The following is a 17,467-nucleotide window of genomic DNA, read 5'->3' on the forward strand; positions in this document are numbered from 1 at the left end:
TTTCCGCAATCACACCTAAATCAATAGTAAAGGTATGAAAACAAAATTTTCATGAAGACTTTAACATCCCTCGTACTGGATAAAGCTGCACACCAAGAAACTCTGCAATTTTTGGTGCCTCGAGGCAGTTGCAGGATCACTAGACAAACTAGGGCCAATAGAAGGGACCATCACCAACCTAGAAAGTCGAGCCTGTCCTGGGCGATCTCAAGGTTGGCCCTCATCTTCTCCTTCAGGGTATTTGCCCACTCCCAGGTAGGACCTGCATTTGCCAAGATATATCTCAGAAGCGAACTTTGTAACACTGGATTCCTCCAGGCTCTCAGTGAAGAAAAAGGTATAGTTTCACTTCACGGGCGAAGCATTCATAGTGATTGCAAAGTAGCAGCCAACTACACAAAGTAAGGGTCCTAGATATGTAAGCGTTATATATACCATATATATTCAAATCTAGGCCGGCCGTTTTTACAAATATTCATATACAAAACTCTAGGTATGTCTGAGTCTCGAGGATTTAAAAAAACGCCCCTGTTTTTATTAATGTGGTCCATAGCTAGCACCATCCAGAAAAGTCAGTATCGTAGCCGCTACTAGCCCGGCCAGTCGCCAACTGAATAACACCAGCGAAGTTGTTTTCCCCTGTGTCGTATCGAAGCTTGTTCTGTTATCGGCATGAGACGTGGCGTACCACTTTCAAACTAAACGTTGGCAAGGCCACGCTGCTGGCGCGAAGATATGTATACGTCACCTCAAGGCTATAGGCTAGAAAGCCAAGGTTCCTACCAAGTCGCAAGGACCAAGCACCCTGACGAAAGCAAGGACGTAGGTGGTTCAGCTCTGAACGCGTGACCTCAACGGAGTCGCCCTTCTCTTCCAAGACTAGAGCCCCGGGGCCGCCGCAGCTGCTGAAGAAACTGAAGATCCAAGCTAAGAAGATAGATCCAGGGCCACACGACACCCAACAGGTGAGCTGGGCTTAAGTTGTATCTCGCACTGCTCCTACTACAGAACACCCTGAGTATCAGAGAATCATAGCCGAGAATAGACAGCTAAGAAGAACTAGCAACACTTTGCAATAAGAGAGTGTTTTCAGTGCGAGGCTTAGTAAGCTGGAGGGAGCAGCTAATCTTACCCCACCACAACCCATAGCACCCCCATCAGGCACGGAGGTCATGCTGCTAAGCATAATGCAACAGATGCAGCAACTGCAGCAAGAAATACAACAGCAAATATCTATGTTTAACGACTCTTATTTGACCGCACGACGTGAAGCTCGTAAGCGCACAGATGCAGGACCCTTGTCCAACTCTACAGCTCCAGCCTACTGCCGCATTAGAAACGCTACAGATGTCACCGACCTTTTATACCTTGTATAAAATTCCCTAAGCCCACCGGACGTAATCTGCTTGCAAGAAGTGGACTACCGTCCAGGAACACTATTGTGCTATTATACGCTCTTCAATGCAAAATACCATTGTGTCGCTACGCTGGTATTCAAAACTATAACTGCCACTGCCCATTATTCCTATGGTCGTAAAGAAAATAATCACCAAACAATCGTGGTTACGCCCGAGAAAAGTGGCAGAGCCTTTCAGTCGTTCTAAATGTGTACAGTCGCAAAAAAAAACTCAAATGTGACACAGGTGAAACACGGACACTTTACTACCTTCCTAAACCCCACTAAATTTATTACTGGCGCCAAAGACAAAAGAGTGGTTGTCAGAGATTTCAACGCTCCCCACACCACGTGGCGCTATCATAGGGACTCGGCCAAAGAAGACAACCTCCTCAACATGGAGGAAACGCTAAGACTACAAACAGTTATCATACCGACAACACCCATACGCCTAGGCAACAATATAAGTAGATACACATTTCTAGATCTCACCTTCACTTACAACATTAAATAAGCAACTTGGATCAACCTAGGAGAGAACTTGGGAAGCGATCATCGAATCCTTAGAGTATCCATATCTTCTAAGCTCCGTAGAGCCATAGGTGACGCCATTCTAACGGACTGGGTTGCCTTTCGCTCCCACCCATTACCTGACCACATGCCGAGCAATGTCCAGGAATGAAACAAACATGAAACATATGAAAGAGACCCACGACCAAACACAAATAGCTCGAACGCTCGTTGGAAACACCAGCAGCAGACCACGACCTACTTCATTTGTGGGAGAGCCGCAAAAGCTTGCCCAAGGCCTCAAACGCACCCTGTTACGCTGGTTAGCGGCCCTCAAATAAGAAGCCGATGCCTATGCACCCCATGAAGTTACCGAAGGATGGGTACAATTCTGTAGCTCTTCACAGAACATTGTTGGCACAGCACAAACCTGAACCGTTCTGCGTAACAAGCTGGATCGCGACAAATCCAAAACAGCTACGAGTAGAACACTACAAAGAATAGCGGACGAGTTCCCGGGTACAGACCAAGAGCTGATCCAAGCCTTAGTCGCAAGCTATATAAGAGACCAACCTCACCCGCTTGTAACGCTCAGTATAGTGGGGCACCCAACCCAGAACTGGATACTCCGCTCACCGAAGCAGAAGTTCTTACAGCTGCACAAGCAGAAAAAGAACCACGGCGTCGGGGCCAGATAAAATTGCAAACGCAATTATTAGGAATCTCAGTGGAGATATCTTGGACTATATTACCGACTACCTCAACCAACACTGCCGGGAGCAAGGTTGCGTACCTCCAGAGTGAAAGAAAGCAAATATAACTATACCTAAAGCAGGAAAAAACTCCAGCAATTGAGGTCCTGCGTCCCATCTCGCTCACCTCTTGCATGGGCAAACTATAAGAGTCATATAGAACCGCCTTTAAAATTACATCGGTACACATTTAAATTACATTTCCCACCTACCATGCTATGCTTCAGATCAGGACTGTCCACACAGGACGCCTTTCTTCTTCTAAAAGAAATCTAATACTGCATACCTAGGGGTAGCGAGCACCTAATTCTTGACCTCGACCTCAAGGGCCTTTCGATAACATCTTATATAAGGCTATACACAACGAAATCAATGCCATAGGGTGCGGTGAGCGGATATTTGCATATGCCAAGTCCTTCCTCACTAACCAAACAGCAACAGGCATTGGACAGACCTGGTCCGATCCTATAGACATGCCTAACAAAGGAACTCCTCAAGGAGGAATAGCATCGAACTTCTATTTAACAGCTATGCGCAGACTTGCTCATACCCTAGAGTAAGTCCCGGAATTAGGCTACACCTGATATGCGGACGATATAACTTTTTGGGCTACATAGGGCTCTCAAGCGCAAAAAGAGCAAACGCTTCAGGAGGCGGCCGACATAGTCTAGTTTCCCTAGGAACAGCGGACTTATGTGCGCCCCTCAAAAGTAAGACGTTATCGGTGTTCACAATCCTCGATATAGAACGAGTGGACAAATAAGTCTCAGCGTGGACCGCCGCACCATTGCTGAAGTCACCCAAGCCCGAATTCTGCGTTTCTCAGTAAAAGCAATGACAAGGCTAGACGCACAATCAAAAGTTTATGCAGCAGAGCTAAACAGATCTGTAAGATGATACGCCGCTGGACTGACCACCATAAAGGAATGAGACACCGTACGGCCAGTCTAAGCTTTCGTCCTTAATCTAATATCGTACGGGCTTCACTACCACCCCCTGGGCAAGGCCGAAGAATACGAAGTAGAAGCTATAATTCCCAGCGCGTATAAAGCTGCCTTAGTGCTGCCCTATACAAACTCCAGCTAAGAGGCTTTAGGCCTTGGGCCTACATGACACTTTGCGGAGCTTTAACCTGCGGTACTGGTTTCGCAGAGAGACCACCTCAGCACTACCCCTGAAGTCAGGACTATGTTAGCCCGCATAAAAGTGCCACCCTCTATATGTATAGAGGATGCTTTAGAAGATATGACGAAAGAGTATCGCAAGCGCATATGCACCATACCGTTTCCAAGCATATGCATCATGATACCCGCCAAGTTCGTCGTTCGGCCAGGGTCAAATGGCTACGCCACCAGTTGGCACTCAAACCACATGCAACATATGTAGATGCTGCTACATACGCAAAATAACGTTACACAGCAGTACCTGTAGCCAAAACCACTAGCCCCTTGTCACCGTATTCCTAACCACACCTTGCATAACATTTGCGGAGACTGCAGCGACAGTCCTACCTATCCAAAATCAGGAGAGGAGACGCCACTTTTCAACAATAGTACCTGACTCTCAAGAGGCGTGCCGTCTATTTATGACAGGCCGTTCACCTTCTACTACCCTTAGGTTGCTAGGTCGTAAGCTACAACTTTACCAGGCTGTAATATGGTGCCCAGGACTCTCAGGCCTCGTAGGCAACGAGGGGGCTGATGATCTAGCTCGTGATTTTCGTAACCAAGCGGAGCAGCCCAGCTCACAGGCATTGCCTATGCCGAAACAATGTTGGAACACCAGCGATTAACAGGCCAAAAATACGCTTCCCTGCACAGATCCTTCAACGGGGAAGAGGCCACAAACCTCCGAAACATCAAGAACGATGTTTATCCACACATCCGAAAACTACACGCACGCTACCCTAGGCAATATCAAGATAGATGCCCGCAGTGTGGTGGTAGACCAACCCTTTTCCACATCTCGCAGGCATGTGAAAGAGTGCCGGCCGGAGTTAGCTATTCAGCCTAGCATAAACAAACAACAATCATAAGCGGAGCAGTGGGAGGTACAACTCGCTAGCTCGGACCTGGGGGTGCAGAGGACGCTCCTCTAACAAGTCCAGCAGGCGGCCAAGGCCAGTGGAGCCCTGGACTATGGGAGCCACACATCGCTCTTCGAACCCTTCTTCCCGATTCCTTTATTAATAAAGTTTACTACAACTACTACTACAAGCAGCAGATGCATAGCAAGCCAGGCAGGAGTTCATCACCTAAAACAAGAACGCCCGTCGGTGGAAGGAGCAACGGGAGGCGCTTTTGCGTGTGCCGCAACATGTAGACCACAGAGTTAAGGAGGATAAGTGCGCAATTACAGTGAGGAGCTGTTCACCGAGATCACGCCGCGTTTTGACGCATGCGACGCCGCACTGTCTGCGCATGCATGGGCGTGGACGCTCAATTGCGCGCGCGTCCACAAGGGTACGCGTGGTCTGGGTATAGGGACGAGGCTGATGGTGGGGATGACGTAGAGTGAGCTCGGCATGTTCATAATAAGTAAATGCTGTTATGAATTCGCGGACGCTGTCCGAACTTTTTTCGTGCACCCTACATTTCAGGTAAGCTTTCTTCTGGCTTTGGACATTCGGGGCTCAGCTTCGAATCGGGGCTGGCCTAGATTATAGTAAATAGGGTAGCAGTACACATTCAATGGTTAAAATAACGCTAATTAAGCATGGTATCACGGATGCACAGGCACATTTGGCTATCACTTCATGACTGGAAGCACTCAGTGTCACAATGCTGACACTGACAATGCTGACAATGCTCCGGGGCCCGATCCCCCTCCAGAGTTTTCCGGGAGCGCTGAGCCCATTGGTCACAACTGAAGTGACATTACCACGGCTTTGTCGCCTACATCATTTGAGGGTTCTTCATTATCGGAGGACACGCGTATTAGAAGCACTAGCGGCGGCTGCCTCATACGTATATTTTTAACTCCAATATGGTTTTAAATTTCCACTGTAAACAGCTTACACACACAATATATTTAAATACACGCACAAGACAAAGTGCAATATATATTCTAAAGAGACTTATGCAGCGAATAAAAATTATTTTTAAAGATATGGGTAGCATGTGCCTAGAGAAAGAATGTATTGCTGTATGTTCCCCATGCGTCGAACAGCTTTGCGTGCTTTTATTTTACCATGGAAAAACACAAAGACTTCAGTAATCCGTTCAGCAGTGGGCGAAATGCACGTGCACGTTGCGAGTCAGTATTCCTTCACTTTCCAGTAAGCAATGCCAATGACTCAAGAAAAAATTTCTAACAATTTACAACATTTCTTAGGGATGGAAACGCCGTCAGTAGCATTCAACTGTCAAATATATACAGCGTGTCCCAATTAACAATCGCCCACCAAGATTTAAAAAGAGGAGAAATGCGTTACTGGAAGAAAACGTGGCGCATATTGCTTACAGTACAGTGGAGTAGATGAAGTAATAGTTCTGCGGAAGCCCACCAGGTGGCGATAATTAATAAAGGGGAAACCAGACATCTACCCGCTCGTAGTAACTGCTACAAGGGAAACACAATCGAGTTCCTCGAAAGAAAAGCTTCAGTTGAAAAATACCCTTGTAGGTTGCTTTGGATTTCCTATCTAGCAATTGCTACGAACGGGTGGATGTGCGATTTCTCCTTAATTAGTGGAGTAGCTTCCAGTAATATTCTTTGGTACCGAGATTTAATTAGGCAACTGTATTAACCGGTGCTACCTAACCAGCACCAATCCTTAGAAGATAGGGACCTGTAGAATCGCCTAGATTTATCCGATTGGGTCCAAGTCTCATTGTGCAACTTCAGTACCTCGCCAGGGTTTCCATTCCACTCCCAGTGCTTTTTCCGCGTGTCAGCGTTGTACCAACGTACAAACAGCTGAAAAATTTATGCACATGTTTGTGTATTAGCTCAGTAATTGCAGATCGGAAATCCGCGCAAACAACGTAAATGTGAACGCACGACACGCTTCTTTTTTTGTTGAAAGCATGAGCAGTGCAAGTGTCCTATATGCAGATTTTAGCAGTTCCTATTTTTACACAACTGAGTACCTAGTGGGTATCACTTAGTGCGTTAACTGTCATAATAAACGAGTTTTTCACCACGACCACCCACAGAAGAAAGGAGAGAACACGGGCTCTTTCTGTGTGGCTTGGCGCAAACCTCGTTTATTATGTCGGATAACCACCTAGCCCAGCAGTTCGCTCATATTTGACGCAATTTTACTTTTAAGCATTGCATTCGTGGTGAAAGAAAAGTCGTGTAATTGGCTTATTCCGCTGGTATTTGATTGAGCGATAGGCCTGTCTGCTAATGAGACCTATGTGCTGCTGCAAAAGCCGACTCCCTTCTCCTCCCCCTTGCCACCGTTACTCCAGTTCTGGACAATTGCAAAATAATGTGATAATGTGCATTTATCTTTTTAGTACAATGTTATTTTCTTTCTGCCATGTCTTTATTCTTTTTGTTTAGAAGTAATGAACATGTCGCGTATTTCATATACTTTTGTGTAGTTATGCACGTTGTCCCACATACGTCGAGTCATCTTTTAAAGAATGGAAGGCACTCTGGACACAAGGTGAAGCAAATGCATAATGCTGGCACTGGCCTAGAGTTATTCAGGCCATTGCTTTTATTTTTTGCCTTAAATAATGGAGTAGTAATGTTTAATTAGTCAACTTCGTAGGTATTGCTTGCTGTCGCCAAGTGCGATACGCAATGTTCCAGAGCACCTTGAGATACCTTTCAATAAATTGTTTCCAACATGATATACATCACGTGGTGCTCTGGTGCTCACATGCTCCTAGCCAAGCGTTGCCGAGGTGATTAAGCATCTAAGGCCACGAAAAAGAAAAGTCGAAAGCAGCATTTCGATTCTGCTTGAAAGAATGAAATTGCGAAGGCCGTGAGAACGACGGAAGGCGATGACGGCTGCTAAAAATTTGCCGTCGTACACATATGACCGTGTAGTGGTTTTTGAATGGAACGAGGATGCTACAACTTTAGACCTTAGGACTCCAATAATGGCGCATAATACCACGGGGACAAAACTAACTAATGCTAAAAAAAAAATCTTGGCCATATTCAAAGAAGGTTGCGCATGCCTTCCCACGATGACTCATTTCGCAATGGCACCATCTGCTCTGCTTCCCACACTTACTGTCTACCAGACGTTCTTTTTGATATCGCACTCCGCTTCGCGGGCGCAGTATCCGGTGGCCGCGTCTGGCTTCACACTTGTGCAGCGCAACCGGTGCGTCAGTCCCTGAGAGAGTGCGCCCACAGGCTGTTGCAGTTTACCGGTTGTAGTCCATACCTTATGTTCCTTGTATAAACGAATCCCAGTGAACTGTAACACATTCACTTCTCCCGAGGCGCCCGTATTCCTGAGTGTCCCACACAGCAACGCTATTTGGGCGTGCCCGCCGTTGATCAGCAGATAGGCTTGCTCCAATGAGGAAAATGCAGATATAGTTTTGGCTTTATGTGCGTAAAAACGACATAGAAAGCGTGCATTTGAAGTATTTCAACGCTGGCATCCAGATAAGCGTCGGAAGTCAATTACGATTGGGCGTGCATACGAAACACTGAGACAGATTGGGACTTTTACGAAGAAACATATATCTTCAATACTGGGCGAGGACGTGGAGACTGATATTTTGTCTAAGTTTTCTTGAGACCAACGCGCAAGTGTTCGTAGTGCGAGTGCTAAATCTGGACTGCCAAACCCTCAGTGTGTAGAGTGTGTAGAGCCACAAGCAGCTGCACGAGTTGTTCGAGCGCCGCCATTCCTATAATCGAAAGGACTTCCGAAACTGGCTTATAATCAAGAAGGAAGAGCACTTAGGCATCGTAAACAAAATCGTAGGCTCGGTGGCTGTGCCACGATACAGTCTACTAAACTGCTGCTGTTTAACATGCAGGTGCTCATCATCGCACTGATCGGCGCAGCTCTGCCCGCTACCATCTCGGCTGTCGCACACGCAACTTCAACCTGCCGGGAACCATGCCTTGGCCGTGCCCCTGCTCTCTATCGCCAAGTCACGCTAGCGCCCCCTACGCTTCTACTAGCGCCGCCTGTGACGAGCGTGATCAGCCCTACCACCAGGGAGCTGCCTGCGTCAGCAACATCTGGCAGATCACCTATAAAAGACCAACGCCTTCACGCGCCAACCTGTGGGCTCGGTGGCTGTGCCACGATACAGTCTACTAAACTGCTGCTGTTTAACATGCAGGTTAGTCAGTGCTATAGTCTCTACGCTAAGAAATCAAGCAACTATGTTTTGGTACTGCAGCCGAGCCCCCAGTGTCTGTTTGCCATAGCAATGAATTGTATTCATGTCTCGCGCTCTTTGCTGCTACTGTCGGGCGACATAGAAAATAATCCCGGTCCTGACTCTAACGCTATACTAACTGAACTAAAGAAGCTATCCGCTGGGCAATCACAGTTAATTAACGAGATTAAAGGTTTAAAAAGAGGACTAGACGAGACTAACAATTCGATTTCTGAACTAAACAGAAGAATGCATGCCGTCGACAGCCACTGTCAACACATAGAGGACGTGCAGCGACAGGTTGAAACATTTAAGACTTCTGCGGCCATGACGACACGGGCAATCTCCGATATAGAAGCGCGCATCGATGAAGCAGAAAACCGAGCTCGCCGCAACAACCTTGTCTTCTTCGGTATCCCCGACCCAAGTGCGTCTGCATCCGCCGCTCAGGCAGAGGAAGAAATCATTCGGCTTTGCGCCGACCAATTAAACATAACCGTGCATCCTGAGGCGATTGAACGTGCGCATCGTCTCGGCCGCCATGCTGATAACCGAAACCGTCCTATAATCGTAAAGTTCCTTTTTTATAAAACAAAAGAAAAAATTCTGTCTAACGGCCGCAAGTTGAAAGGGACTAACTATAGCATTCGCGAAGACTACTCTCGTACTGTGCAGAATGCCCGGAAACATCTTTTGGCTTTTGCAAGGACCAAGTCAGCTGCATATTTATTACGCTACAAAACTCTGTTTATAGGATCTGCTAAGTACATGTACGACGAAACCACAAAATGTGTAAAAGAAATCCAATAGCAATCGCTGCATCGCCGTCATCCAACACACCGTTCGATAACGACAACCCGCCCTAACAGTACTATTTCAGCAATATATTCTAACATACGTAGCTTGCTTTCCAAACGTGACGTTGTACCTAATCTGGTTTTATCATCTGGATGTAACTTGTTGATACTTACCGAAACCTGGCTAACCGCTGACGTATCCGACACGGAGGTCATGGATGACCTACCCGGTTTCCACGTCTTCCGTAACGATCGCCAGCACTCTAGAGGCGGCGGGGTGCTCATCGCCGTTAGTAATACGATACCCTGATCCGTTGTTCACAACCCAAGTGACCTAGAAATATTATGGCTACTCTTTCGTGCAACCCCGAAAACTACTTTACTTGGCGTTTGCTACCGCCTCCCCGCGAGCAGACACTAGCTTCACTGACAAGCTCAACCACGTCCTAGACGTACTAATGAATAAATACACTAACGCTCAGATTTTGCTCTTTGGAGACTTTAATTTCCCTAATATCAATTGGGATAAATGTCCTCCTTCGTCACATAGTACAATCGAAAATGATTTCCTCGAAGTCTGCTTAAATTTCAACTTGACCCAGCTAGTCTTAGAACCAACACGCGTAGTGAACGACTCGGCCAACATTTTAGATCTCATATTAACTAACAATCCGTCTAGCCTATCTTCGATATCCTATCTCCCGGCAATTAGCGACCATAAAATAATCCACACTGTCTTTAACTTTACCTTTCCAAAGCGAGAATCGTGGAATAAAATAATACGCCTATACGATAAAGGCAACTACGAAGCCATTAACAACGAACTAATGCTCTTCTACCCCACTTTCAGTGATGAATTCCACAACCGCACAATTCAAGCCAATTGGTCGATCTTCCAACAAAAAATCATCGACCTTGCTAATAACCACATTCCAGTTGTTTCAGTACCGACTAACAGCAATAAACCTTGGTTCACAAAAAAAAATTATCAACTTTAGAAAACAGGAAGAAACGATTCTTTCGGTCGGCAAAGCAAACCAATTGTGCTGTGGCCTGGGAAAAATATTACCAGGCAGAGAAAGTTTATCTCTCGGCTATACGCCGCGAAAAACACTCATTTTTTCATGACACGTTGCCTCGCGTACTAAGCACTAACCCCCCGAAATTATGGCAATTACTAAACCCCAAGCCACCGAATGCTATCACTATCGCCGACCATAACGATATAGTAATCCCCGAAGAAGAGTGTGCTGATGCATTTAACCGCGCGTTTTCATCAGTATTCACCACTGAACCGGATGCTCTGTTACCTATACCACCGTCAGCTGTGCAATCTGTTATGGCACCCATCGAATTCACTGAACATGGCATAACGGCAATAATTGAAAAGCTAAAGCTTTCATCGTCACTGGGGGCGGATGGCATCAACTCTAAACTGTTAAAAAATACTAAACTCATCTGCGCATCATACTTTAGATTAATCTTCTCACAGTCTTTATCTTGCTGTAGCATCCCCGTCAACTGGAAGGAAGGGCAGGTCGTTCCAATCTACAAATCAGGTAACAAAAACTCTCCTCTTAACTACAGACCAATTTCCCTAACCAGCGTACCTTGCCAGATAATGTAGCACGTCATTTTCACCCAAATTATGCACTTCCTTGACACTAACAACTACTTTCACCCATCCCAACATGGTTTTCGCAAAGGTCTCTCGTGCGAAACGCAACTTGCTATGTTCGTCCATGACTTACACGTTAATCTTGATGCTAACACCCAAATCGACGCCATTTTTCTGGATTATGCTAAAGCATTTGATAAGTTACCTCACCAACGTCTAATACTCAAGCTCTCTCAGCTGAACCTGCACCCTGACGTCTTAAATTGGGTTACTGAATTTCTCACTAACCGATCACAGTCAGTGCATGTCAACAATCGCACCTCCGCGCCCCTCCCTGTAACTTCTGGCGTCCCACAAGGTAGCGTTCTAGGCCCCTTACTTTTTCTTATTTATATTAAAGACCTTCCCCTTAATGTTTCCTCTCAAATCCGTATGTTCGCTGACGATTGTGTCATTTACCGCACAATTACTAATGACTCTGACCACGGTATTTTACAAAATGACCTTAACAAAGTGCAAGGCTGGTGCAACGACTGCTTAATGACCCTTAACGCCAATAAATGTAAAGTAATGTGTTTCACTCGCCGCCATCAGCCCTTATACTCACCGTATAATATTACTAAGACTACCTTAGAAAAAGTGGACACATTTAAATACCTCGGCGTCACCCTTTCATACGACTTAGACTGGTCTGCTCATGTAACGCGCATTACTGCATCCGCTCACCAAACACTGGGATTCCTAAAACGCCATCTGCATCATGCACCGCAACACGTCAAACTACTAGCATTCAAGACTCTCGTACGTCCAAAAATTGAATACGCATCCCCCATCTGGTCACCACATCAAACTTACCTTATCAATGCACTTGAAAGAATTCAGAATCGTGCGGCAAGATTCATTCATTCTTCGTATTCTTATAACACTAGCGTATCACTACTTAAAACACAGTCCGCCTTAAACACGCTATCATCCCGGCGTCGCATTGATTCGTTAATCCTCTTTCACAAGTTCTATTACAGTTCGCTTCATCATGCACCATATGTGCTGGCCCCACCCCCTCGCCATTCCCTGCGTACAGGGCATTCCTTGCAAGTAACCCGTCCACGCAGCCGAACTACAACCCTGTCTGCATCCTTCTTTTGCCGATCATCAAGCGACTGGAACGGCCTGCCCTATCACATAACCGAAATCACCTGTTCAACGACGTTTGCTGATAAGCTTAATACTAATATTCTTCATTGAACTCATGGGGCCACCAATTAAAATGCACATTTGTAAACCCCACCCCTTATGTAATACCCCCATTGAGGGGTCTTTAAGGAAATAAAAGTGAAGTGAAGTGAAGTGTGAACCGATGAAGCTAGCTTCTCCTCTAATGGCCAAGTGAACATCCTCAACGCTCACTATTATAGCGACGAAAACCCTCAAGGGGTTTCGAAGTCATATTAGCAATATCAACGGTCGGGTAACGAGTGCTGGGGAACTTACGGTGGCACTATCACTGGCACCTCCTTTATTTGATAACGTGCTTATGGTTGAAAGATACGTCAACCACATCCTTGATGGTGCGCTTTAAGATTTTCTTTGTGAAGTTCCACTGGCTAGGTTCGAGGATATTTTGTATCAGCAAGGTGGTGCTCCCGCGCATGGCAGCAGCCAAGCTTGCCAATGGCTGCATGAAGTATTCCCACAGAAGTGGATTGAAAGGCATGGACCCATTGCTTGGCCGGCATGGTCACCAGATTTAATTGCATTCGATTTCTTTTTCTAGGGCTACGTCATGTATCAAGTGTAAAAGACGCCAACCACAACATCAGATAACATAAAAGGAAAATAAAACAAGTCTGCAACTCCATCCACGATACCACGATCACGGACTCGTCGGAAAATGTGCATTGTCCCGGAAAATGTCCCGGCAATGTGCATTGCAGCATATGGGAATCCCTTCGGAGACACATTGTCATCAAAGGGCGATTTTCGGATTTAAGATCACTGGAAAATCCTTCCAGCCCTAACGTCGCCTCCCCACCCAACCCTCATTACGCTCCATCGGCAAGCGGCCACCTATTGCCCATTTCAACCACCAAGAAATAAAGCAATGTTCTTGTTCTATTTAGCCTCCATAGACGCTTTATCGCTTTGGTACTAACAGGCAGGAACTGCTCGGCAGGGCTGCCAGGTCTTCGGGAGAAAAGGTGCTGAAATATTACGAAAAGTAGCCAGAAAAGTGGCCTACTGCAGCGAAGCATTAATTGGTAGCCAAAGAAGTAGGCGCGGAGCGAAAAACTAACAATTGCGAACTTGTCACAATAGAAAAATGAAAAAAAACGAGAAAGATCTGTAGTTTCCTGCTTCAATGATGACACACCTACGACTTGATTTCAATCGTCACCGTGTGAAGTGTGTGACGTCAGATGCTTCTATCCCTTGAACACAGTTGCATAGTCAGAGATCGACATCTGTAACGTCATAGCTGCCTTGACGCGTTTCCGGTTGCAGCCGCTTCTGGTACTAAGAACCATTGTCTTCGAGGTACTCTATAGATGTAAGAGTCACTGGTAGTTATATTAGTACCCCATATATGACTTCAGTTTTACGAAGGACGTAAAAGAATTTCCTTGAAGACTATTTAAGCCTGCTTGTGCCTGTTCAATTTATGCGTCCACAACACTTGCAGACTGCACGAAACGTTGATGTGAGCCAACGAGTGTTGCATATGTCGCATCTCGGGCAGTCCTGGACAGCCCAGGAAGGACGGACCACACGGCGGCTATGATATATCTTCAGCTCCTGAATTTGCTTCAGGCGCTTCCAATAAACAAAGGCACGACCTTCCTGATGTGGCGTTTGCAGCTGTTGCTCGTCAGGGGAGGAGTGTGATTAGGGTTCTGCCTATACCAATTACCAACTCCAAATGTTCCCAGGAAGTAGCCAATTTGCCAATCACGATTTTCAGTCCCCAGGAGCCCCTCAAATAGTAAATTCGGAGAACAATCACCAAACATGGCAACCCTGCCTCTCAGCCAGCAGCACGCATTTGCGCCGTCATCCGATAAAAGCTGCATGTCCAGATACCTAAGCCAGGCATAACGCCCTGGCCCGGGCTAGTCTCGCAGCAGCAGACCTTGTTCATCCATCACACGCGAGAGAGCAGCACAACAGTGCACAATCGCCCGTCACGTGGTAAGTTCATATTTCTCGGCTTTCCTTGGAACGCGGAGGAAAGGTCCAAGTGATATATATCGCGATAGAAACAATTTATTCAGAGGTTTCTCAAGGTGCCCTATAACTTTGCTATCACACTTGGGGTCTGCAACCAACAGTGAAATTGCTAGTTAAACAAAACTATAATGCTTTAATTACAGGGAAAATAAAAAATTAACTAGGCCAGTAATTCTAGGCCAGTGCAATCTTTACGCATGCGGTTCCATACGCGTCCGCAGTGCCTGTCATATTTAGAACATTGGCTCAATTTATGAGCGACAACCTGTGTAAGTTCCTTTTTTCTTTTTAGCTGTCAGTAAGACAGTCTTTGCATTTCGCGCGTTATTGTTTACGCCATTAGAAGCGATTTCTTTAGGCGTCATGCCTGCTCTAAACATCGTCCAGTTTTCTGCAATATATCGAGAGTACATCGGAAGCTGTTCTATACTTTTGTCTTTATGGCATAATGGAAAATGTTCTTTTTATTTGCTGGTACATGAAAGGGCCTTCGCGTTTGCTTGAGTTATTTTTTTCCCTATTTTACTGTCTGAACTTTCGTGTCTATAATGTACATGTCATGCATTTTCCCTTTTGTTCATTTTCGGAGGGTGTATCATACGAAGTTATGCGAAAAAAATTTTTCCCCGAAACGGAAGTCAATAAAATGAGGCCAAAGATCTGTTGTGTTGGAAGTGGAATTTATGAGTGTTGGTGCACATGCTGGCATACTCAAAGTATGGACAAAGCTGCATGCGTGCGACAATATAAATAACTAGTGGCACACCACGCACCAGTTTACCATGCCAGTGCCGGGCGTAGAGCGCGCACGTGACATAAAACAATACGCGCCGCTGACAGGCAGCAAGAAAGCAAAAGTAATGAGGAGAGGGGCATGGTATTGGTGGAAAGGGAACGTAGCTGGCCGTAATAATAAAGCAAAAAGAAAAAACAGCGCTAGGGCGAAGAAGCGACTCGCGGCTCCTGTGCGCCGCCAATTTACCAAAGTATCGCCCTCCTGCTAGGGCCGTAACTGAAGGGGCCTTGGAACTAGCATCGGAAGAGCGTCTGCTTAAAAACAGCCAATGGCAGCCATGCGCAGATTCAGCCCTTGAGGCAAAGAACCGAGACGGGCTACAGGACCGCGAGTAAGCGAACAGGAAGAGACGTGCATATGACAGTATCTTATACCACAGTGTTAATCAACGTGTGAGCAAAGTGCTCCGCTAAAGACTAGCCCTACGCTCCGACGCGCCCGTTTGCCCTCCGAAGGGCAGCTTGCTCGCAGGTCAGCACAAACAAAGCACGCTGGCAGCATTTTCAGACTCACCGCCATTCTCCTCATCGTATGCGATGGCATTTCGCAGGTACTGTAGGGCTCTCTTGTTGTGCTTGTTCAATCTGATTAGTAGTTCGACGTCGGGCTCCTCAGCTGCGTCGCAGGTGTTGGCTGGCGCCGACAGCTGGCCTTCGGCTGCCACGTTGAAGGGGTCGCTGCGGACACCGCGCAACGCGAACCGCAGCGCAGCGACTACGGCAGCGAAAAGCCATCGCAGAAGCCCGAACGCCATGGCAACGAAGTAGCCCATCTGCACATCGCCATGACAATCGACTTGTCTGCTGCGCTCGTGCGTGCATTTTGTTAAAACCCATCGATCTCTAAAAGTAGCGCCAACTAAAACCCCTTAAACTTGGTAAGGTAGCGCCACTGAGCCAATGGCCATTGGCCCACCTCAGAGGTGGGCCAATGGCCCAGCTCTGAGCCTTTGCGCGTGCTCTGAAGATGGGCAAGCACGCACGTTGGCGGCACTGTAGCTTGTAATACTTTTTCGAACCTTCAGAGCAGCTTTCGTTCGTGCCTTCTGTCGTCCTTTGTACGTCATAGCTCATACACGCTGTGAATTCGCGCGGTAAGCATGGCGCGGAATACTTAGGCTGCTGAGGGCTTTCTAGAGGTCAGGATGTTGGCATTCGATCGTGCATGTGTTATTCACAACTATTCGAAACAAAATCTTGCGACAAGTACATCACAGAGGTTAGTTACCGAATTGAAGCGCGCGCGATACATTCGGAGTCTTCGCTGCATAGCGTGAATGCTCGTTTGGATACTTTTGTTTTCGAAAAATAGCTATCAAAAGATTAGAAAAAGCTGTCGTCACTTAATTTGCATAACCATCTGTTTAGAAAATATATGCTGTACACGAAGTTACTCTGAGCTAGAAAGCCACCGCAAATAATTAAAGCGCACCGCCTTGCCACGCGTGCATTTACACTGCGAAATGCCGTGTGCTACGCTAAAGCGGCGTAAGCGGCGCCGTGGTCGAGGAAGCAGCATGAACGAGAGGAGAACTGAGGGTAGTGAAGGCGGAGGATGTCGCTAGTTTACGAAGTTTGTGGGGTTTTAGCGGCAACCACATTCTATCTCCGCTCCACTCCCGCGCTTGGCGAGACCTCGACAATGGCGCCGCTTATGTTGTCCCTACCGTAGCGCATGACGACTGCCGGGTTACCGAAGCAAATCGGCGGAAAAGTTCGTCCGAGCCGTGCTGAGCACTTGGGGCGAGACTTTGCGGCGTCAATCGGTGAATGGCGTTAATAATGTCGCGTTGGAATTCCGCAAAAATATAGAGAAAAGGACTACTTTTTAAGGCGTAAACGCCCGTACGTTGAGATTTCGTGTTGCTGAAACACGGCGCATACACACGGTGTGCTCAAACAAGTGCGTAACTACTTTAGTTTCAGCTTTTGACTGCGTGAAAGTACGTGTTCGTGGTTTCGTAGGTTCATTCACGTACCTGCATTATAGTCCTGGTCGGCCGGCGGATGAAAGGTTGCGACGTTTTTTGGTTGAAAAATGCGAGCTGAAGACGGACAGG

General features: G+C 46.7%; 1 protein-coding gene across 1 annotated transcript in view; it reads right to left on the bottom strand.

Moving 5' to 3' along the window:
* LOC126535746 (spastin-like) overlaps positions 1 to 16,162 on the bottom strand; it is a 43,387-nt gene extending 27,225 nt beyond the window's left edge. The window contains exons 1-2 of the mRNA XM_072285829.1: positions 15,922 to 16,162; positions 179 to 262 (exon numbers count right to left, since the gene is read on the bottom strand). Of these exons, the coding sequence (XP_072141930.1) occupies positions 179 to 262; positions 15,922 to 16,162 (325 nt within the window). The remainder of the gene's footprint in view (positions 1 to 178; positions 263 to 15,921) is intronic.
* Between the last annotated feature and the right edge of the window lie 1,305 nt (positions 16,163 to 17,467).

This window comes from Dermacentor andersoni, unplaced genomic scaffold (genome assembly GCF_023375885.2).
Source record: "Dermacentor andersoni unplaced genomic scaffold, qqDerAnde1_hic_scaffold ctg00000079.1, whole genome shotgun sequence".
In the NCBI taxonomy this organism is placed as follows: Eukaryota; Metazoa; Arthropoda; class Arachnida; order Ixodida; family Ixodidae; genus Dermacentor; species Dermacentor andersoni.